Source organism: Mus pahari, chromosome 1 (genome assembly GCF_900095145.1).
Source record: "Mus pahari chromosome 1, PAHARI_EIJ_v1.1, whole genome shotgun sequence".
Classification (NCBI taxonomy): Eukaryota; Metazoa; Chordata; class Mammalia; order Rodentia; family Muridae; genus Mus; species Mus pahari.
The window spans coordinates 164,468,787-164,493,168 of record NC_034590.1 but is presented as its reverse complement, the minus strand read 5'-3'; the positions used below and the strand labels follow the sequence as shown (position 1 = coordinate 164,493,168).

General features: G+C 50.6%; 1 protein-coding gene across 1 annotated transcript in view; it reads right to left on the bottom strand.

The window, feature by feature from the left end:
• Window positions 1-24,107, bottom strand: part of Mxi1 (MAX interactor 1, dimerization protein) — a 63,110-nt gene extending 39,003 nt beyond the window's left edge. The window contains exons 1-2 of the mRNA XM_021217914.2: window positions 23,616-24,107; window positions 3,401-3,533 (exon numbers count right to left, since the gene is read on the bottom strand). Coding sequence (XP_021073573.1) covers window positions 3,401-3,533; window positions 23,616-23,889 — 407 coding nt within the window. The 5' untranslated portion in view covers window positions 23,890-24,107. The remainder of the gene's footprint in view (window positions 1-3,400; window positions 3,534-23,615) is intronic.
• Between the last annotated feature and the right edge of the window lie 275 nt (window positions 24,108-24,382).

Sequence of the window (24,382 nt, the reverse complement as noted above, 5' to 3'; positions counted from 1 at the left end):
GTTCAAGGACAGCCTGGCCTCAAAGCAAGTCTGATGCCAGCTTACACAACATGCAGTCCTACCTCCCAGAGACCTGAGGAACTATCAGAGAATAAGAACGGCTTCCAAGGACCTGAGCACTGAAGGAAGAGTGCTGGAAGACAGAGGTAACTTGGCGAGGAGGGAGGAAGATGATAGCCAATGGGGAACTGAGCATATACAGGCCTTGGAGAAGGAGATATGGTATATTAAAGGCATTGAAAGAAAGCCAGCACGTGAAATTCATGAGGATCATGGCTGCGAGTACACCAGGGAGGAAGTTACCACACTTGCTCAGCTCAGGTCAAGGCTGAGCCTAGGAGGCTTCTAGTAAAGCCAAGAGATCAGAAGACATATTTGAGAAATACTTAGGGGTAAATTGGTGTGGCACGCATTAGGAGCTCATTTAGCAGTTTTAAAGATGACAGATCTTGACTTATTTTTTTATGTGCATTGGTGTTCTGCCTGCATGTCTGCCTGTGTGGGAGTGTTGGAGTTTCTGGAACTGGAGTTTCAGACAGTTGTAAGCTGTCATGTGGGTGCTAGGAATTGAACTCGGGACCTGTGGAAGAACAGCCAGTGCTCTTAACCGCTGAGCCATCTCTCCAGCCCTCAAGGTCCACTGCAAAAAGTTTCTCTAACAACAGTAACATCTTAGCAAGTTCAGTTGAAGTGTGCCAAAAAGCTGTGACTAAGATTACAGTAAAACCAAGCATGCATTTAACAAATAATTATATATTATAGGTCCCACATCCCAACTGTCAGACAAGATTACTAGCATTTTCAAGGTACATATTTATGATAACACATTATATCCTTCACTTTTTTTCCTTTGTACTTCTGTAAAAATATGATTTGGGGACTTGGGGAAAATATTAGGGAATTTCTGTTGTAAGTCAAATAACTCCCAAGGTAAGTTTACAGAATAACATTTGTATCAGGAATATCACAGTGAAAGTTAGCCACTTTATCTTTAAGACGCTACAATATCAGAAAATAACTATTGCTTCAGAACCTGTGGTATCACAGCATTGGTAACCTAAAACATTGGGCTGAGGGCACAGCTCAGTGGAGTGGTATTTAGCTAGCACATGGACTAGTTCAATCCAGAGTGAAAAACTCAAGAAAAGGGGGGAAGAAGAAAAGGTTTAATGTTTTAAGATATAGAAAAGGAACATTGAGTTCTACACAGATAACTGAGGAAGAAAGGGTATCACACACACATTCTGCTCTCTCGTGTGAGATGATAAAGGAACTGAAATTTCTACACACCATTTATCTTATGTAACCAGTATAAATAAGATACCCTGTCTGGAAAAAAAACAACTAAACAAACAAGCCAGAAAAGATGAAGAAGAGGAGGAGGAGGAGGAGGAGGGAGAAGGGAGGAGGAAGGAAGAAGAGGAAGGGGAGGAGGAGGAGGAGGATGAAAACCTTCTCACTAATGAATTACAATGTCTGCTAACCATAAGTTGTTAGTAACAACGTCATGTGTGCACTGATGGTCACCAGGTCCTAAAACTGTCAACGCGGCACTGGAGCAAGAAGGAATTCCAGGAATACCTAATACAGCTTCTTATTTTACATAGGAAAACAGCAAGGGGCAGAAGAGAGGTATAATGAAGCCATGTACCTGACTTCTAGGAGACAGGGAGTCCAACCCTTGTAACCCAGCCCTGTTTCCCAAATGGCACTCTTTCCATTTTATTAAAAACAAAACAAAACAAAACAAAACAAAACAAAACACCAAACAAACAAAACCCGAAACTTTTTATTTGTTGTTTAAATTGTGTTGTGGTGTGAATGAGAACGATCCCCATAGATTCAGATGCTTGGTCCCAGCTGGTAGAACTGTTTGGGAAGGATTAGGTGTGTCACTGGGGGTGGGCTTGAAGATTTCAAAAGCCCACACCATCTCAGCTAAGCTCTCTCTTTCTCTGCCTTGTGCTTGTGGATTAGATGCAAGCTCTCCGCTACGGCTCCAGAGCCATGTTCCACACCATGACGGTCATAGACTCACCCTCTGAAACAGTAAGGAAGCTCTCAATAATACATTCTTTCTTCTGTAAGTTGCCTGGTGTTTGTCAAAGGAATAGAAAAGTAACTAAGACAAATTTACATGTGGATTAAAAGACAAGTTCTCAAATACATCTTAATTCCTAACAAAAGTACCAGAAAAATTACAGATAAGCAAATATGTTTTTAAGTGTGTATCATGTGTATATGTATGTGTGTGTGTATGTGTGTACTTAAATATACACCACAAGAGATCAACTAGACTCACCAATAAATACAGCATATTAGACTAAAGGCTATTTTTTATAATTTAAGAATTGAAGTGTAAAAAATACCAAACTATCTTGAGAATGCACGCAGCTCTAAAGACACAAATAAAGGCAAGAAAATGAATTGAGTTTGCCTCGGGGATGTCAAGGTGAAGCGTGGAAAGATAGATCTCAATCCATGACTACAGGAGCCTAACGTTTTCTGCAGGGAGAGTGGACAATACTGTGTCCTCAACTGCCTAAGCCTGAGCCACCCGGCCGGAGCTCCCCACAGCCTGGCCAATCCCAGCCAAGAGAGTCATTCTGTTTCCATTCTCTAGACAATGTTCACAGGACGAGACAGAAAGGCCTCATCTAACTTCCTCTCATCAATGGGAAAATTTCCTTCTCTTGAGGAAGTTCTCTTGAAAACTGCATATTGACACAAATCCTTGGGATTTACCGGCTTTCTAGAACCAGAGAATACTGAAGAGTCAGTCAGACTCTACCAGAAGCGGAAGTCTGTTACTTCTCCGCGCCTCTGAACACACGTGTTCTGGGAAAGAGAGGCACCCAGGGAGGACAGGAGTCTTCTTTATGTCTGCTCTAAAACCTCTGCACCCACTACCTTCCATTAAGTAAGTAAGATTCAAATATTCTACAGCATGGTCCTTCCTCCTCCTCCTTAACAAATGGGCCAGGCCCATTAACATAGCTAGGTATTTTTATTTCTTTAACAAAGCCCTTGATTCTCTTATATCTTGCTGGGGCCGTTTCTAAATTTTAAAGAAATTCTTTTCGGACTGCCATAAACTTGGAGAGAAAAATGAAAGTCCAAGGTCCCTCTCAGCCTGTGGCTGCGAGCACGGATGCAGGCTACCAAGTCCCCACTCGCGCTTCTCTAGGGATGGGGACACTGGGATTTCAATCTCCTCTGTGGGATTATATCCCTTTTCTGCATACAGAGAGCCAATGTGGTGTGCTCTGGCATTAGAGAGAAAACAGATGCATAGGATTAGCTCCGGGAGTCTGAGCCCCTCCACTCCTGCCCCCTGATGCCCCTCCCCATCTCGCCTTTACCTCCCCCCCACCCCCCAGCGGCAGCCATCTCTCCCTACCTGTTGGCAGTGCTGCTGTTGCTGCTCCCATTGCTGTGTTTCTGTGCCCGGCTCAACCTCCGTGGGGGCTTCGAGTGCTGTAGCCGGGGGCTCGGCATGGAGGGGAACGATGAGGCGTAGCCATGTTCACACTCTAAAAACCGGAAGAAAATAAAAAGGTTTAAGAAGAATATAGATACCCAAATGCACAGACCCACAGATCCAAAGTCCGTGTCCTGACACATTGTTTTTTTTCTTCAAAGTAGAAAAGGTAAAATGTGCCTACGCTCTGGTTAGAAGATAAAATCTAAAATCCCGCTGTTTAGCCATCCCTAATTTAATCCCAGCACCCAGGAGGCTGAGATGAGATCCCAAGTCCAGGGCCAGCCTGAGTTCCGTGGCAAGACCCTACCCTAAGGAGAAAAAAATCCATTCAATCTCTGGACATTAATCTGGTGACATACACAGACCCAGCCCACTGCCAAGAGAGTATATTGAAAAGTCTTCTAAAACAAATGTCTCCCTCCTCTCCAAAACCCTTTCCTCCAAGAATTCTTTAAGGCTTATTTTTTTTTCTACATGTATGTAAGTGTTCATAAGTATATATGTGCACCATACGTATGCATGCTTTCTGGGAAGCCAGAAGAAACAATGTCCTGGAACTGGAGCTACAGATTGTAAAGAACAGCGCAACAGGCATGCTGGGAACTAACCCTGGGTCTCCAAAATCAGTAGCAAGGGCTCTTAACGGCCAAGCCATCTCTCCAGCACCAAGAATTCTTTTTTAAAATCCTAATTTCTAACACCAGTTACTCATCCATTCACTCCAAAAGATTTCACTTGCCTTAAAAAACAAACAAACAAACAAAAAAACCAACCCAGCCAAGTGGTGGTGGTACATGATCCCTGTGCTCCAGAGGCAGAGGCAGGCGATCCCTGAGTTCGAATCCAGCCTAGTCTACAGATGAAAGTTTCAGGACAGTCAAGGCTACAAGAGAAACCTTGTCCCGAAAACCAAAACCAACCAAACAAAACAAAGAGAAAACCCTCGGTTTAACTACAGTCACCTCTTCGGTGCCTCTGTAGCCTCCACATTTTTGCGTGCCCCAGCTCTTCCGATCACAACGTCTCGGGAAGGCCCTCCTCTCTCCTGACAGCAGTATTTAGGCTCTTCACACTCCAATGCCTTCCTCAGTCCCCCCACTCCTCCACCCACTTCCACCTCCAAGGCAACCCCGTCTCGCCGCACTTCGGACGCTCACAATAGCAGGGTGCCCCTCCCGCAGCTCTCCAGCGGGCATCACTCCCACCCCACTCCTCCCCCGGCTCCCACAGGCCCCGCCTCCTGCACCCACACCTCCCCAGCGCCCACCCCCTTCAGTCTCCAGTGCAGTTATCAAGTTGCAAGCGCTCTTGGTCCAGCGCCCTCCGCCCTCTCCTCGGGTCCGCTCAGCAGCCGCCCCTGCGCGACACGAGTCTTTCCCTTGCAGCCCAGAGCCACGCACGGGTCCTCTGCCCAAGCTCTCGCTCACACCTCATGCACGCATGCATGCATGCACGCACACACACGCCTGCCCTCGCTCGCGAGCTTCTTGCACGCCTCCTCTCAGGAACTCACCTGCACTCCTGAGCAACCCCCCACCCCCGTCGCGGCGCACCCACCACTCCAACCGCGCGCGGACTTCCACGCGCGTGCACCCCACACGCACGCACACTTCTCCCCACACGCGCGCGTGCTCCTCTTGCCGCGCGCGGGGACGCGCTTCACCCTCACCGGTGCACGCACTTCCACACCACACGCGCGCACCTCCCCTCGCCAGCCGCGCCGCACTCCACGCGCGGAGCCCGAGGCGGCGGTCGAAGCGACGGCGTCCAGCCGTTACCTCGCTCCCTGCGCTCCAAAAACTCCGCGGCCTCCAGCAGGCGCTGCACGTTGATCATCCGCACCCGCTCCATGGGCTCCGCGCTCCCGCCCCCGGCCGACAGGAGGCGCCACAGACGGCTACAGTCCCACGACGACTCCGGACATGTGCGGCGGGCGGGCGGGCCAGCTCGGCCCCGGCTCGGCGCGCTCTCCGCCGCCCCAGCCGTGCCCGCCGCGCCCGCCGCGCCNCCTGCAGCCCGCGCGCGGTTTGTTTACTTCTCCGCGCGAGCACGGGGGGAGGGACCGGAGCCGCGGCAAGGCCCGCCCCGCCCGCCCCTTCCTCTGCCCCCTGGGAAATGTAGTCCCGCCCCTTCCCTCCGCCAGTGCACTTCGGGTGTCGAGGGACACGGGCCGCCTCAGTACGCCTGCGCGTGGCGGACTCCGCGATGGCCTCCGGGAGATGTAGTCTTTCCTTGGCTTTCCTTTCCTGGTTCCAAGGATGGGAAGACTAAAAACTCACAAGACTTTGCTTCTGAGGAAAAGACTTGGGTCTGCTCCCAAGGAGACTTATTTCTTAAATGGTGCTCAGGCACTAGAGTTCTCCTCTATTGCTTTCTTGTGGAACTTCAGTGCCTCGGTTCTCTCACCCTCTAAAGGAGGAGAAAGTAACATCTACAAAGGGCAGGGCCACAGAAGAAAAAAAAAATCGCTGTTCAAAAACATGAGATCATTTAATGAGAGCCAGAGAGGACGTCCACTTGGTCCTTCTTTTCCTCAGTTTTGACACTGAAAAAAAGTTTTTCTAGTCGCTTCTGCTTTTTGAACTGATTCTTCCCCAGTATATCATTAGTGTTTTTAGACAGAAAACCTGTTCTAACGATACAAGGAAAGGACAAAGATTTTGTACTGGATTCATACTGACCTCAGTTCAAATCGGAGCTCTCTGGCTATGTGGACCCCAAGCTTCTTTTCCCCTCCTATAGAAGATGGATTTATCTCTTCCATGTATGCAAGATGGTGAGGCCAGACACGTGCCAGGCACTGAACCAGACTTGTACCCAGGAAACACGTATTTAGTAAGCTTCATTGTGAAGTCTAGCTGAAATAATCCCATCGCGCAGAGCGCCCTAGCGGTGATGGCTGCTCCTCCCATGCTCCTCTCCTGAAGTGTAACTGACATCAGGGACAGTAACTAGCAGGGAGCACACTTACTGCCCTCAGTCACCACCCTCTTCCCATGTCCCTCTTCTAACGGATGTCTTCACCTTGGCACTAGCGATGCTTTGGACCCGATGGTTCCTCCTTGGAGCTGGGTTCTGTCCTGTACACTGTTGGATACTCAGCAGCACCCATATCTCCCACCCACTAGATGCCAGTCTCACACCACCACCCTCGGGCATGACAAACAAAATACCTCCAGATATTGCCACACATCCCCTGGGGCACAAAAGCACCCCTGGCTGAGAACTTTCTGGGGGAAGGAAACACAAGATGGCTGGAGGCGCTGCCCGCCCTGGGAGCGAACTGGGAGCTGTGGAAACTAGCCACAACCCGCCTCACTCTGATCCTGCTGACCTGCTGGGGGACGTCCAGAATGACAGAGCTCTTGGTGAGGAGACAATGTCCCCTTCCTGTGGTCATGTTATTGGCGAATGATGTATCTCCAGTGAGGTCACAGGCTGCGAAATTCTGCCAGCCCTTTTAAATACTACACTTGGCACAACATATAAGAAATGGATGTTCGTCAAATTCAGGGAGACCCAAAAGAAGAAGTAAGTATTCACAGTCACAGTAGGGGCAGGAGACTTTTCTAGGCTTTTTAGCGGTTGGCTAGGCTATACGGGTTTTCCCATTGTGTACTGGTATCAACCACCCCCACCCCAGTGAAGGACTTTACTGGATAGAGGTAGTAAGAAATTCTGTCTCTCACTTTTTCCCCCTTTTCTATCATTCACTCTGCCAAGTGTGGTGGCTCCCAGCACTCAGGAGACACATACAGGCAGTTTTCTATGAGTTTTGGTCTCTATGGTGAGCTCCAAGACAGCCAGGATGCGATAGAAAGATCCTGTCCCAGAAAACAAAAACAAACGAACATCATCACTCAGAACACCTGTTAATAGTTGAAAATAAAACCTATAATGTTAAGAGCCCAGTGTGTTGGTGTAAGCCTTTAATTCCAGCGCTCTCAGGAGACAGACAGACAGACCTCTGTGAGTTCAAGACCAGCCTAGTCTACACACTGAGTTAATGAGTTCCAGGTCAGTCAGGGCTGTACTGTGAGACCCTGTCTGGGTCGGGAAGAAGGAAGAAAAGACAGATTATGAGTCTAAAAGTTCACTTTACTATGGGAGGAACTACTTAAAAGTATTCAATTCCAAATTCCAAGGGCTCTGGGGATGTAAGTCACTTTCATAGCACCTGAGAGGCTAAAGTACCCACTGTCGGGTAAAACCTGTGTGGCATGCAATTGAGAAATTATGTAAAAACCCGAAAATGTCCATGAATTGAAAATGCGCTTGGTTTTGTTGATCACATTATATAGCCAAATGGAAGGTCAGCGACAAAAGGTTGGATAGGTGTCATAGCTGACCCTATCCAAGAGGCCACCTGCATATGAGGAAAGGTACTGGCCTGGTGACAGTGGGCTGATGCATGTACAGAAACTCCAGCCTTTTCCATATACAATTGAACAGGCTGCTACACACACACACACACACACACACACACACGCACACACGCGCACACACATGCACACACACATGCACACACGCGCACACACACGCACACACGCACGCACACACACGTGCACGCACACACACGCACGCACACACACGCGCACACACGCACACACACATGCACACACGCGCACACACACGCGCGCACGCACATGCACACACGCACACACACACACACACCAAGCTCTGGGTTAGCCAGGGGGAACCCAGAGTCAGTCATGGCTTTGCTTTAGTTCAGATGAAGCCAATTTGCACTACAAACGTAGTTGGGAAAGCAGGAAAGCAAGGGTTTCTTTCACAGCATAGATTCAAGAGCTGGGATGGTCCCAGACTCTAGTTCCACCCTCTCAGTAAAGAAAGTCAGTCTCTCTGTCTCTGTCTCTTTGTCTCTCTCTTCCTCTCCCTCTATTGCCCCCCCCTTCTCCATTTGAAAACTGCAAAAGTCCCGGAGCACTGCCGCCATGGAGGGAGGATGGGGACAATCTGTCTCCGAAGAAGCAGGCCAAGCTCCGTACTCACTAGGGTCCTTCCTGCCCCTTCAACCGCTAGTTCAGTCTAGCAGATGGAAATTTCCAAGTGCTGTACTGCAAACGCACACATGGAGGCTGATTAGCATATCGTTCTGCATGCAGACAGGTGACACAGAGAAAGGAGGCAAGGTCGAGTTCAGTTACAAGTCCATCGTCATTGTTAGGGACACCCGGGTGGCTCGGGTTCCGAATTTCCAAAGTGCTTACCGCGTAGGCACGGCTTTCAGCAATAATCTTGGAAGGCTTTCAGATAACCAAGGTTTGGACAAGGGGGCATGAGTTCCGAGGTCCAAGAAATCAACTGTTTAACAGTTACCCATTTGTCCACCCTCACCCCGCTCCCACATGAAAGACCGCAGCCTCTTCCCCTCCTCTTCCTCCAGGGCCCAGAAACGTGAAGAGCCACGGAAAACCTTGGCTCTGCCCAGTGAGTCAGCCTTGTCTAACTTTGTGCGTAAGCTCTCAAGTCAGCGGCGGCAGCTCGGGAGCTGCGGGGCTGCGTGCAGCCGAGATAAATTTGGGTCTAAAGGGATGACGTAATGCTAAACCCGAGAGGTGGCTGCCGTCTCCCAGGGCTCCAGTCGCCAGGGCTGCAGGCTGACTTCCCAAGCACATGGAAACTCACCAAGCGACCCAGGTGCCCAGGCTGGGGAGACAGGGAGAGGGTAGGGAGGGGGTAGCGGCAGAGGAGGCGGTGGGTAATCCCAGATCGCTGAATCTGGAAGTTTGTTGTTTTTAACTCGTTTTTCTAGTGAGATCAGACCACTGGCAAAGGCTCAAACAGCTGCACTTGACTTCCATCCTGACCCATCTTGCTTTAAAAAAAGGGATATATATATATATATATATATATTTACATATATATGTAAAGTTTAAATCGTTGTCCCCCCTCCGCTCACCCTCCCCTTCCTCCTCCCACTCCTCTCCCTTGCCTCCGAGGGCTATTTACATTTTATTAAATGGTCCTTATTAAGGCTATTTCGGTGATTATAATGGTGAACTAAATTCTCAAATAGCCCCTTCCTTCTGGTTTTTTTGTTTGTTTTTATTCTGTGGGGTTTTGCTTGCTTGTTTGTTTTGCATATACTTGGATCCAGGAAGTCTGTATTGCAGGAGTCAGTGAATGTGCACTGCTAAGTGGCTTTTGCTTGCTCACCCTGGAGAACACACCTGAACCCCAGACCTGGTGGGGGGCACCAAGGGGCTGGTGGGATGGTAAGGAACTCAAAGGGGTTTTGCTAGAGTGGTCTCCCGTGAACGTTGCCCCAAAATGTTTCCCAGTTTGTGTTGTGGACGTTTCTCTCCTTAAGCTGATTTCTCAGTGCAAGTGTCCATCTTTTTCCGTTCAGAAAAGTATATCCACATACCAAAAGCCACAAGCTGGCACACCGGTGGAGAAAGCATTGAAACCTAGGCTTAAAGCTACATGCTACCTTCTCATCTCTAGAATTTTCTTTTCTGAATGACTCATGTTTAAAAGAAAGGAAAATGGAAGGACACACACACACACTAAAGTGGAGCTAAGTTTTCTGGTCTTTTAGACCTGTGGGGCCCCAACTTCAATGCTTTAAATGTCCGGACTAAGTTACATTCTCAAAGGACATCCCAAATCCGCCTTTTCTGTTCAAGGTTCATTTTCCCTAAAGAAAGGTTATTCTGCCAGCCGCTTCTCTGGCCATGATGACCACAAGTCTCAGACACAACCCCAGGGTCCCTCCGAGTAGCTCCTACCCCCAGGTCTCTGCGGCTGCCTTCCTTGGAATGCCTCCTGAGACCTCTGACGCTGATGTCACCAAATCCTCCCCTGTAGTTTGTTTTTAAAAATCATTTCTGCTGGTAGATCTCATGATGTCAGTCACGCCTGTGCATAGGACCCGGTCTCGGCTCGGTGATTAAAGCTTGCCTTGTCTTCCGAGATCCCGAACACCACAAAAATGAATACATGGTGATTTTTGTTTTGTTTTAAGACAGAGTCTAACGTAGCCCATGCTGGCCTCAAACTCACTCTGCAGCCAAGGATGACCTTGAATGCCCTGTTCCTCCTGCTCCCACCTCCCCGAGTGCTGGGACAGCAGGCATGTGCTACTCCCCCCCCCCCCAGCTAATTTTCTTTCTTCTTGTTTTTATTTAGCTATTTGGTTGTTACATTTATCAGATTTTGCTAGTGCAAAGAACCTTTTTTAAAAAAAAAAACAATTAACCTCTTATGTGTGTGTGTGTGTGTGTGTGTGTGTGTCTGTCTGTCTGCACACAGGCATCTGAATGCACACCCACTCAGAGGTTAGAGGAGGACCTTGGGTATCCTGCCCTATCACTTTCTGCTGCATCTTCCTGAGATGAGGTCTCCCACGGAACCTGGAGCTTGCTGGTTTTCAGCTGAGCTGAGTGGCCAACAAAGACTGTAATCCTCCTGTCTCTACGTGCAGCCACTAATGTAGTGCTGGAGTTACAGCCACGCAGGCTTTGCTGCGAGTGCTGGCGACAGCAGGCAGTTACCTACTGATTGTCCCCCATCCCAATTAGAAGCAACTTGACTGTAAGGCCATTAGAAATAATATATAAGACCTTTTTAAAAAGAGAAGGAGCAGAATGTCTTGGGACACACCTTTAATTCCAGAAGGCAGAGGCAGGCAGATCTCTGTGAATTTGAAGCCAGCCTGGTCTACAGAGCAGTACCAGGCCAGAAAGACTATGTAGTAAGGCCCTGTCTTAAACAGGAACAAACTAAACTAAACTAAAAAAAAATAAAAAAAAAAAAGAAAAAGAAAAAAGAAAAAAACAAAACAAGAAAACTACTAGAGGCCAACTCCACTGCTAAGACTGGGCCTTACAATCCGCCATGGCCCCAGGTCCCATCACCCTTCTATCCCCTTTGAGGAGCTGGCCTGTAGTGGCCCTGCACCCTGCCCTCTGTTGATATTACCGCCCTTTCCTGGTGGCACAGACTAGGAGAGGTTCAAAGTAGGCCCCAGCAGGCCCTGGGCACTAAGTCACATGCCTAGCCCCTTCTGCTTCAGATGCAACAGTTACAATAAAAATACAGGCTCTTACTCCTCTGCAGATAAGAATGACGTCACCTCACCCTCATTTTCAGCTCCAACCTTGACTCTAGAATGTTAGGAGTCTCCAGGGGGCCTAGAACGAAATGAATCCATTTACCTACCAACTTGTACAATGCAATCGTGTGTCTGTCAGTGTTCTATTGCTGCGAAGAGACACTGTGATTACAGCAACTCTTTTTGTAAAGGAGAACATTTGATTGGGGCTGGCTTACAGTTCAAAGGTTTGGTCCTTATCATCACATCAGCATACAGCTCAGAGTTCTACATCTGGATCTGCAGGCCACGCCCCAGTGACACACTTCCTCCAATAAGACCACGCCTGCTCCAACAAGGCCACACCCCCTAATCCTTTGAAGTTGCGCCACTCCCTAGGAGTCAAGGAGGCCATTTTTCATTCAGATGTACGCATGCGCAGTACTATGTTCCAATCTTTAACCCTCAGTTTCTGAGGGTACCCCCCCCCACAGGGTTTCTCTGTGTAGCCCTGGCTGTTCTGGAACTCACTTTGTAGACCAGGCCGGCCTCGAACTCAGAAATCCGCCTGCCTCTGCCTCCCGACTGCTGGGATTAAAGGCGTGCGCCACCACGCCCGGCTTAGTTTCTGAGATTTTTGTTTTACAGAAGAAACTCAGAAAGAGTAAAAAAATTTGTTCGAGGTCACAGGAGCAGCGAACTAGGTTCAAAGCCAGATCTCTGGACACTACCCCATCCCATCCACCAACCCACACACATTTGGCTAGGAAAAGTTGGCCAGTAGTCTCACCTATTCCTGTAGGTGGCTTTGGGATGTGTTAGAATGGGATTCCCGTAGCCTTTAGCAGGCAGGAAACAAGGATGCTCTAAATCCTACAATATTCTAGACTATTCACCACCATCTGACCATAACTCTCAGCTTTTGTTTTCTTTTATTTGAGGGCTTTTCCTCAGAACAAGGTCTCATTATGTAGCCAAGTCTACCCTAAAAGTTGCTATGTATCCCACCCTATCCTTAAATCCCAAATCCTCCTGCCTCAGCCTCCCCAGGGCTGGGATTCTAGCTGCGAACCACCACAGCGGGCACAATAGTGTTCTTGTTAAAGGCTCGCTCAGAAAACTCATCGTTCAGCAAATACGCCCCAGACCTCTTGCCAAATGCTATGCGCTGACGAGAAAGGCTTGCTCCCTGTCCCCAGGGCTCTCATCTTCTGACACACAGACCGACGATAAACAAGTAAAAAGCTGTAAATCATGGTGAGTGTACTAATGCTTAAGTGATGATGAAGCGTGGTAGGTACAGCCTCTGACTTAGCAGATATGGGATGGAGCAGGGGCAGCCAAGGCTCAGGGGAAGGCAAGGGTACCTAACGCAGAGAGAGCAGCATCGCTATGCCCTGAAAACCATGGACGAAAGGTATGGCAGGGAGTTTGGGTTTTGTCCTAAACGAGGCAGGAAACAAGACTTTAAACAAGCGAGTAGCATGAACCCAGTTATATTTCACATCACTCTTGTTTCTAGAGCTCTACTCGGGACAGGAGGAGGCTAGCTCTGTGCCGTCTGACAGGAACCATCTGGGCCACACTGTCCCTGCAACAACTGGGAGGGACCTGGAGCCCATCTCAGAAATCCACACTGCCTTCATCCTTTGCCTTCTCAGCGGAAGCCCTTGGCGCCAAGCACCAGCCAGCCCAGTTACCCTACAAGCTGGGTCGTCCCAGAAAGTCTTGGAGCCTAGCAGGGTGTGGATCCACAGCCCAGACAGACAGCCTCTGGTGCCACAGGTGCCCTACTGGTCCGGTGAGTTTCTTAGAGGGTGCTGGCAAGGTGGCTTAAGCAAGCAAGCAAAACTACCCCCAGACCATCAGCCTCCAGGGACTGGCTTTTGTGTCAATGCTGGGGAAACCCTGGAAGCTTCGGGCTGCTTCCCTCCACCGGAGGATGAATGGGGAGAAAAGGAAGTCCCTCTAGGAAGCTATCTTTCTGGAGCCCTCAGCCTGTAACTCAAACACTCCAGGCTCCATCTCTTGCCTCTTGTTAACTTGGAGCTCCCTGAGGCGTCTCTCCCAATACCCCAAGGAAGAACAGTGGGTTTAAGTCCCAGCCCTCTTGCTGCTAGCATGTGGCCGCCTAGCCTTGCTAAGTTGAAGCTCTGGGCAGCTATAAAAATGCCTATGGGATGCTTGTGAGGACTTAATGCAGAGCACTTAGCATTGTGCAGCACATAGTAAATGCTCAGTAGAAGGGGGGCATTAGCATCATTCCTCTAGAGAACAGGAAGGGGCCTGCGTGTGTCTCTTGGGAGGGAGACTGGGCACCAGACTCCTGGGGGACAGCCTAGAACTGTGAATTGTTTTCTATCTGGCTAATACTCGAACCAGAACATGCACCTGAACTAAAGAGCAGACAGTCTTCACTCTCAGGGCACCAAGTAGAGTCTGGATCCTGGCCCTTTTAGATATTTCTTGTTGCATGAAGCTAAATTCCATGGCTGGTAAAGACAAACAAACAAACAAACAAAAGGATGAGGGAAAGTCGTATGCAAGGTACTCTGAGCTTAAGAGACTAAGAGACATGACAGGGACCGTCAGGCTGCCATAGGAGGTGACTGGGGGCCATTCTGTAGCTCTGGCACCTCAGAGATAAAAACAAGGAGGTCACCAGCTCCCCTCTGGCTAGAAGTTACATAGCCTGGGCCTGCCCTCTACTTTAATACAATGGATTGCCTATTAGAACTCCAAACCATCTTCATCCTTGTAGCAACAATAAATATACAAAGTAAAACATTTTGGCTACTTGATAGGCCAAATTTCTCCTTTTTGATTTAAGCTTGAATTCTCCCTAATCACGTCCTCCCTCAGGACTGACAGCGTGGTTATCTTTGTAATTCTCTGTGCTTCAGTCCCTTAGGAGACATTGAAGCTGGGTGGCCAAGGGCATGCTGTCTGGACAGTGGAAGGGTAGTGTGAGTGGTAAAAAGGACCCTCAAGTGCAGAAAGCCCACCAGATCAGCGGATGTTAGGGGGGCAAACATAAAATCACAAAGCATTTTAAATGTTTCAGTGGGGGCCAGGGAAGGGGAGTCCCTCTCCCCGCCCCCTCCACACCTCCCACACCTCCCACACCTGCCACATACACACATATACATGAAAGGGTTTCTCTGTATAGGCCTCGCTGTCCTGGAACTCACTCTGTAGACCAGGCTAGCCTAAAATTCAGAGATCAGCCTGCCTCTGCCTCCCGAGTGCTGGAATTAAAGGTATACACCACTGTGTCTAGCTGGAACTCCTTCTGGAACCTCAGGATGAGTTTTTATTCTGTCCATAATGTCCGTAGAGCCAAAGACACAAATCTCAAGTCAGATCCTGCACCGCACTGGTGGTTGGGGTTCACTTTGAGACAACTGAATTCCCGAGCAGAGATGTGGCTCAGTTGGTGGGCACTTGCCTACCATGCATGGCACCTACATTTGATTCCCCAGTACCCCATAACCGAATATGGGGTGCATGCCTATAATCCAAGCACAAGGTGAATCACAGGTCCAACGCCATCCTCAACTATCTTTCATGGCTAGCCTGGGCTACATGAGACCCTTTTTTTTACAGGGTAACTAAAATTTTTTAACCCTGATATTGAAATTGAGTATACATATATTCTGTAAAGGTAACAACTGCTAGACCCTAGCACCCTGCTAACCTTATGGTACATATAAACTCCTTAAGTAACAGTTTAACAAATAACTGGGCTAATGTACAGAACTGATTTAGGGAGAAATTCCTGTTCCACAATGTAACTCTGTCTTATTAAAGCAGTTGCCACAAAAGCCTTCAAGAGGAATTTCTCTGGTCTAAAATATTTTGAAAGGGATCCTGTTTATGTGTTTCCTGGAGACTTGTTGCTTAAAGCAAGAGTCACCTGAACTTTCAGAATGTTTCACAAGTGAGGGGCCCAGCCCAGTATCCTGCTCAGATGAGGAAGCAAAGACTGAGGCTCCAGCCCAGGATAACAGTTGCAGGTGCCCATTGGTCTGAACCAGGGAAATGAAGCCAGACTTTGAGGGCTTTAGGACCTCTGGCCAGGCCGCTCAGAGACAATCAGGTCAGAGGGAGTTGCTGCCATAAGTTTAGAAAAGATCCAGAGGGTAGGTCCCCCTCCACCCCCATCCCAGGCTCTCCCTTCCTCTCTCTGTCTCTCTGTTTCCCTCCCTCTCCTCTCTCCTCTCCCTTCCCCAGACTCTGAGTCTAGAACCCCACCCAATGTCCTTGTTCAAGCTTAGAACGGCCACCAGTGTCACCGGCTCCTGTCTCCTTCCCCGCCACCCCTCATCTGTGAGAGAAAATATTTTTCTTAGTACAGCAAAGTCAAGTTAGCTTCATTTTGAAAGACTACGGAGAATGTTGCAATGACCTTTGCAATAACCAGACACACCCTGGGCTCAGTAAACCAGGCTTGAGAACTGCTGAGCTTATGAGCACCTGACCTGTAAGACAAAAGCTATTTGGGGCTCTATCTATGACCCAGTCTCCTATCACACAGATGAGAACACGGCACAGAAAGGCCTTACTCTGCCTCTGCTGTGTCACTGCGGGCAAGCCACTGTCCCTCTCTGGGCCTCTGCTTCATTGCTCTGTAGTAAGGATGCTTTGTGGCTTCTGGTGTGCCCTGTGGTCAAGATACTGCTTTTTACCACCTGCCTCCTTTAAACACCAAACTGAAAACAGAGGGCAAAAAAGAACGGGGTTCCTGTGTGCTGAAAGCCACTTGCTTCGTTCTGTAGAATGTCTTGTTTCTTACTCACTTGTCTCTTTTTGATTCTCCCCCCCCCCTTCTCTTCCTTAAAGAAAAAGAAACCGAAAAGCCACAAAACCACAACTCACCTCCCCAAAACGGGTCACTTGGAAGCCAGGGCCGTGTGGGGTTAGGTGCGCCAGGCCTGACATGCTGGTGGTATCTAAGTGAAGACCAAGCTAGGGAAAGCATGTATTTCTCCTCCAGAAACCCAGTTTAAATCAATATTTATCCAACTGTATTTATAGAAAGTGGTGGTAGGAGCAGGGGTGGGGCGGAGAGTCAGGGGGATCTAAAACTGTACAAGCCACAATGACTGATGCAAATCGTAATCTTGGTGGTCAATTGGACCGGGCTCTTTTTTTTTTTTTTTTTTTTTTGGCAAAAGACTCAGCATTTGATGAACCTGCTGCTGGCCTCAGTACCATAGAGACAGTCCTAAGTCCTCTAATATGCCCACAGGACAGACTTGGGATAAGGCAACAGGAGGGGGTACTGAGTGTTTCCTAGGAGCCCTGAACTTGAGTGAAGGCCAGGAGAGTTGGATAACTAAGAACGGGGAGGGGTGGGGTGGGGGAGAACCAACCCTCTCTGGTCGGCTACTCTGACTTAGGCCCACTTTTCTACATAAGGTGTGTACAGGAAGGCTTTGGAAAATCAACAGGGTGTTCCAAATACCAGCCCTGTTTCATGTTGCCAGGTGACCTTAAGCAAGTCATTTCAAACCCGCCTGGACTTCATTCCTTAGCTGTAAAAGGAGTACACGTGTATACGGTGAAGGTATATGGGCTCTGGAGCTGGAGGCCCAGGTGGCAAACAGCTCTACCACCTACTAGCCACATGATCTTTGGCATCCCTGCACCTCAGTTCCTCAACCCCCTACTGCAAAGTAGAGGTAATAAAATTGTGCACGCTATAGGGTGGTTGTGGACTGGAGAAGATAACTCCCCGCTGGTCCTCATGTTAACCCTTGGTAGTCAGTACTGGTGGTATGCAGTAGGACTGGAAGCCACAGCCTGGCTATGCTGGCACCCTCTGTTTCCCAGTTTCACTTCTATATGTTTGCTCTGCCATCTCCAAAGGAAGACCCATTCCTGGGTGAGCCATGGGAGAGCGTTGGAGTTAGAGTCCAATCACGCGGGAGCACCCGTGGGAGCACCCGCTGCTTCACTTTGTAGTTGATGAAATCTCCTTCCCCGACCTCCATAGCAACAACAGCTCAATTCAACTTCCTTAATTTCCTAAAGTCTCGCCTTCAGCCCCTGGGTGCCCTTCACAGGGTGCCCAGTACCTGAAAGCTCTGGAGTTCTGAGAGCCACAATGACATTCTCGTCTACTTCTGGCATCTACCACGTTTTAAACCTGCACCAAATCCAAAAACACAGTTTAAAACGTGGACAAAATTGGGGGCCTGACTTAGCAATGATCTTTACAATCTCTTCTAAAAATGAACCCCCTACCTCTCCACCCCACTGTGACTCACCCCACAGAGCTTGCAGGGAAAAGTCGATCACAGAGTAGACGCACTTATTATAAGTCAGTGGGTTCATCCAAAGATTCCTCCTGTGTAGAGCTGTAATCTGTTTGAACATTAATGCCCTCCATCTCAGCACAAGTCACTCCAGAGCTCACTTTCTAAGCAAGGACTGATTCACTCTTCTGATCACAACTGTTGACAGTATGTAGATGCAGCTAGCCAGCCGACCTGACCCATTATCAGGTCCTGGACTTGCTGACCCCCAAACACTCAGAACTCAGCATTTCCAGCTTTGATTATGTCTCTGATCTCCAAACCTGATCACATGCCATAGCCAAGAAATGGCAAAGGCAGCCCATTAAGAAATCTATATATAGCAAGTACCTACTGTCCAGATGATGCATATGAAAACACTGTAGGTGCTCTGGTCCTGCAAAGCCTGAATAATCGGGCTGGAGCGAAGGCTCAGCGAGGAAAGCATCTGCCACTCAAGCATGAGGTCCTGAGTGTGGGTCCCCAGCACACCCTGTACAAGCCAGGTGTGGTATTGCCCATCAGTGACCCCAGGGCCGGGGGCAGGGCAGAGACAGGCAAATCCCAGGAGTTCACTGGCCAGTCATTCTAGCCAATCATTGAGTTCCAAGTTCATTAAGAGCCTGTCTAAAAAATACCCCTGGCCTCCACGGGTACACACACACACACACACACACACACACACACACCACATAACTGAATGTCTGCATATACCACACTCATACATACACAAGATGTTATTCTCCCTACAGAGACAAAGCTAACACGTGGGAAACAAGTAGAAGATTGTGAGAGCTCAGGGGAATTTCCTTTTAAACAATTATGTATATGTGTGTGTGTGTGTGTGCATAAGTGTGTGCATGTACTAAACGCATATAGGTGCTCAAGGAGGTCAAAAGAAGGTGTCGAACCCCAGGGGCTAGGGCCAAGGCAGTTGTGACCTGCCTGCTGTGTGTGTCAGAGGCAGAACGAGCAGCAAGACCCTTAACTGCCAAGCCGTCTCTCCAGCCCCATAAGTTACCATTTATTGAGCATGCGCTGTGTTTCAGGTGCCTGAAATATTTCAAACCGGTGATTCAGTCGCTCTGTGATGATGTAAGGGAGGTGGTGTCATTTATATTCACACAATGCAGCCTCAGAGAGCCTGAGGAACTTGTGTCCAAACAACAGTAGGAATTTGGACCTCTGATCCTTCTGACTGACAAGCATCACACACTCTCTCAACTAATCTGACCCCCCAAATTAACACCCAGTGAGCTGAAGCAGCCCATAGGCTTCAAGGAGGAGGGCAGGGATCGGCCCACGTCATGCAAGAAGGGTAGGACACAGAAACCCTGTGGAGTAGGAGAACGAGGGCGTCCTCCACTGAGCCAAACACAGGGGCATGACTGTGAAGCCTGATAGCTGGTGGACCTGCTGGACTGGAGCTGAGGTTTCATGTCCAGGCAGAGGAGATTAAGTCTGGAAGGCAGGGTGGGGCCAAATGACACCACACAGCAGCAACTTCCAGCACCGGCTTCCTACACCAACAGGAAGAAGCTGTTTGGGGGCCTACCCATTCCCCTAGGAACACACCCTACCTCCGACCCAGGCAGCCAACACCAGAAAGTAAGCAGTGGCTTCTATTTCCACCTAGTCACTTTCCCTGTCTGATGCCACCTCCAAAGACCTGCCCCAAACACTGAAAGCCCTCTTTCCCCTCCAGACCTTAACTTTTTCCACTTTGAGGGGCTTATTTGTTTTTAGGACTTATATGCGCATGTTATGCGTACATCTGTGGAAAGCCCCGTGGAGGTCAGAGGGTTTGGACCTCCTTGGAGCTTGAGTTACAAGTGGCTGTGAGATGCCCAGTGTGGGTACTGAGAACGCAACTCAGGTCCTTCTGCAAGAGCAACGCGCACGCACGCTTAACCGCGAAGACGCGCATATAGGTGATGATGTCACAGGCTATTTCCAAATCTGTGATAACAGGGCCACTGCCTACGTGATAAATAGTTCTGGAAGCTTTTGAGATTCATAGATTCACACCAGGTGACATTTTGGGGAGACTGTACCTATATTACCCTAGGGAATTTCTTCCCTCGAATGTAGTACAGGGTCAACACTGAGTACTTGAACTCCTCCCTCAAGAAAAATCACCCCATCTAATGGAAATAATTCATCACTGCGGCCAAAACTTGGTGAACACTCCCAGTACGGAAACCTCAAAGAGGCAATAAAAAGTAGTTCTGGCTACAGTGGAAAATAAGCCAAGCTCCGGCCAAGTTGAGTACTTTGAAAACACTGAAAACCAAACGTGTGAACGCGTGATCAGACGCTACCGACGCATCTCAAAAACAGCTCAGCGAACCCGAAATGGAGTCGAAAGGGCAGGCACTTGTCTAAGAGAAGAGAGCCCCTTTAAGAAAAGACTGGACCAGCTGGCTACACTACAGCGCCTAGTGATTTCCTGGCTCACGTCCTGGCTCCGCCCCCCAGCCTCCGGCCTCAGCAACGCGTGACGTCACGAGGGGCGGATGCCGCCGATTGGCTGAACGATACAGCTAGGTCAAGTCCAGTCGGAGGAAAGAAGTTTGTCTCCATGTGGAAACCATGTGTCTAGCGCTGGGAGGGGGAGGAGGAGGAGGCGGAGAAACTGAGATCAAGTGATTACAGGGGAACTCGCTGAAATGAAGGCGGGGAGGTTGTGCACCTGAATCAGCCAGCCATACCCTTTGCAGTAGTGACCTAAAATAAAAAAAATAAAAAAGACTCGCACAACAACAATAACAACAACAACAACAAAACCCTGGACACCCACCCCCATCATAATAACTACAAAGCATAGGTGGGGAGGGTTTTTACTTCCTCCAAAAAGCCTGGGGCAGGGAAATGCTGGAATCCTATCGGAACGCCCAGATCTACCCCCCCCCCAACAACTGAATGATGTAAGCGTTTCGGAAAGCAGAGTTCTGGAGCAAAACAAGCCCCGCGCGCGCGGAGCGACCCGCAGTGCCCGAGCCCGGCGCACGCACGACCCGCCCCCCGACTCGCGTTATTGCTGTGCACACGCGGACCGCCGTGACGCGCGGGCATTGTGTGCAGCGAGCAGAAAACAACGGCGAGCGCCCGCTGCGCGGAGAAGCGCCCCCAATAAAGCGAGGCAGATGTAGGGCCCGGCGTTTGCTGTACTGGGGGGAACCCAGTCCGCACGGAGGAGGAGGAGCGTGGGGGCGAATAAAGTGGCCAGAGTGAGCCGCTTCTGTTAGCAAGGGTGGACAATCTGGGGGTCCGACGAGTGGTCTCCTGGAGTTTGCGGGAGGGTCACCCTCGCCTGCGTGAGCTGTCGCGGAGGGAGCGAGGGCCTGCAGCCGAGTCGCTGCAGCCGAGCCAGGCACGGCGCAGCGCCCCACGCTCTCGGGGAAATCTGGGGGCTGTTGGCATCACGTCATTTCGAGCCAAACAGCAGCGGCGAAAAGACGCGAGAGTGCTAAAAATACTCCCGCGGGGAGCCGGTCGGAGGAGGGGGGCTGCGGGCCGAGGGGCTGATTACGCACATGAAGTTGACTTTGACTGGGGTGCAGAGGCTCTCGAGCCCCTCTCCATGGCCGGCCGCCTTGCAGGGAGGACAACCAGGGAGAGGGTCCGAGAGGAAGCCCCTTAACTGCACCGGCTTCTGGAACCTTGGCTCGGCCACCACGGGCCCGCCCCGCGCGGGGCAGCCCAGCCGGGCGCGCCCGGCTCTCTGCTTACGTGACTAGTGGCCACGCCGGAGCCCCGACACGGGGTAAACAAGGAGGTGGAGGCGGCCAGGGCGCGGGGGTGGGGTGTGTGTGTGGGGGGTAGGTCTCCGATTGTCTGCGGGTATGAAGTGTGTGTGTGGGGGGGGAACACGAGAGGCTGGGGAATCTCTGGCTACCTCCTTAATATTCCTCGTTGCGGGGGTGGGGTGGGGGATGAGGTTCGCTGAATATTGCCAAGGTGCCCTCTTTGGTTGCAACCCCCCCCCCCGGTCGGAGTCGGCGCCACGGGACAGACTCCAGAGACAGGGGATCCGGGAGGGGGACGACTAAAGAAATCGCGCCCCTCCCCCCTGCAACAAAAGCAAACACAGCAAACAAATCCACCTCTTCACCCAGCTCCCTACTAGCTGGGCTTTTCAGAAACTATTCTCCAGACGCGTGCAACACACACACACACACACACACACACACACACACACACACACACACGGGTGAATAATCGCTCAGCGACTCGGCTACACAGCCTGACGGCGAGGTGCCTCTGGCAAGCCAGGCAGGCATTCGGAGCAAAGAGGCGACAAGAGAAAGAAAAGATCGCACCACAGACCTCCCGACAGAAATCCTTGTTTTGGTCTTACCCTGTCCCCACAAATTGCGCTGGCGATACTCGGTTACTTTAACCCTAAAGGCCCGGGTGTATGTGGGGGAAGGTGTTTTTGTGTTTTGAGGGCTGGTGTGTCTGTGTGTGTGTGTGTGTGTGTGTGTTGGGGGGGAGGTTTTGCAAGACCTGACACGTTGCAATCGGGTCTCTCTCTCATTGATCTACTTGTTCTGACAAATTACACATCTCGTTTTTCTCTTCTCTGTGAGTCTTTCTCCCCCTTGGCCCCGGCTTCCTTCTCACAGCTATTATTCTGATGGTGCTGGAGACGCAGCACACGCTTGCCCCCGTTAGGGTGCTGCTGAGTCGAATGCCTGGCGAGAGCTGGGGGTTCCAACGGGCAGGGACAAAAATGAAACAAATACAGAGAGGAAGCCCAGGCCCGGGTGGGGTTCCTAGCATCGGTCTCCACCTGGGGGGAGTGCGGGGGGGGGGGTGGACGGAACCCAGTAAGGCGTTTGCCTTGCTCTCCCTGTGCGTCTCCGAAAATAAAGAAAATGGACACAACAGCCCACACCTTTCCCCCCAACTATTGTTTCTGCGGAATCCTAAAGTTTGCTTTTAGCCACGTTCCCCTCGCCAAGTCACCCCTCCCTACCCCAGCGCGCGCAGGACCGCAGGTCCAGGGAGGGCTGCCGGCGCTGCCTGGTTCTTCTGGCCTGTTTCTTTGAGGGGACCAGAGGCCGTGGCATCCCAGAGCCAAGGAGGCACAGGGGAACTGTGTCTGTGGACACGATGGCCTGAGGCCAGTCCTGCTGTGGAAGGAAGGAGAAACGAAGTAGGCAGGAAGAAGAGCCGGAGTCCACGGCGCGGAGAGCTGTTCGGTGGTGGCGGTTGTTATTGTTGTAATGTGTGTCTGTGTTTTCTTTCTGGAAGCCCTGAGCTCTGCTTACGGTTTCCAACTTTCAGCTTCTAATCCCCACCCAACCCTGGAACGAGCGACAAAAAAATAAAAAACACCCCCCAAACCAAAAACCAAACCAAAACACTTGTCTGCCGGAGAAGGCTCCGGAAAGAAAAAGGAGGAAAAAAAAAAAAGGGAAGAAAGGCGACCTCGGAGAGACGAGCTCGCAGCCTCTCAGCCCAGTTGTCAGCAAACAACAACACTCCCCCACTCCTCGGCCAGGCCGTCCTCCGGGCCTGCTGGAGACCGACAGACCAAGGCACCGACAGGCTCCCTCTCCCCTTCGCTGTCTTTGTTACATCTTTAGCAGCTTTGTGCGTGCGTGCGTGTCCTTTCTCCGGTGTCATCGGCTTTACTGCCGAGGGTACGTGTGTGTGTGTGTGTGTTGCGGGGGGGGGGCGGGGAGCCGAGCAAGCGACAGGGTCGCACAAGGGGGTAAGAAAGAAAGAGCTGGACGCAGGCGAGCAGTCGGGCCCCCAAACTTACTTTTGTTTTCTTTCTCGATCTGCTCCAGGTAGCTGGCTGCCTCGAGCAGAATCTGCACGTTCTGCAGAAAAGTGTTGATGTGCTTCTCCATCGAGTTCTCGCTGGTGTTGAAAATGTCCGAGAAGGGGCAGCGGGGCTTGGCCCCCGCCGGCTCCTCCGGCTGCGCCGGGGGTTGGGGCGCGGCCGCGGCCGGGGGCATGGCCGGGGGCGCGACGGGGACCAGCCCCGCGCCCTCGCAGCGCGCCTCCTTGCGCGGCCGCCCGCGTTTGCCCATGGAGGCACGGGGGTCCGCCGAGCTGCTCTTGGTCCGGGGCTGCGCGGCCGGCCGAGCTGTAGGGCCCCTGGGAGACCCGGCCTGCTGGAGTCACCGAGGCACCGGGGCAAGGAGCCGGCCTGACTTCCCGAGCCTCGCTGCGTGCGGTTGTGAGTGTGAGTGTGTGTCGCTCTCACTGTGTGGGTCCGTGTGTATGGGAGATTGAATGAACCTACAGGACGGACGGAGGCGCTGTGGCGCCTGGGTCCTAGTGCGAGCCTGTCGCCATCTGACCGGTCAAAATAAATGGTGGCGGCTAGGGAGGCAGGGCCCGCCCCCTGCCTATCCCAGCACCCTTCCCCGCCTCTCCGCAAATCCTAGCTGCGTAGACAGCACTGTGCTTTAATACGAATGGAAAAAAAAATTCGGATGTCTCTAGGTGGACCTGGATAAAAACAATTTTTCTTTACAGAAAAATTCAGCACAATGCCTGGCACACAGTAAGTCCCCAATA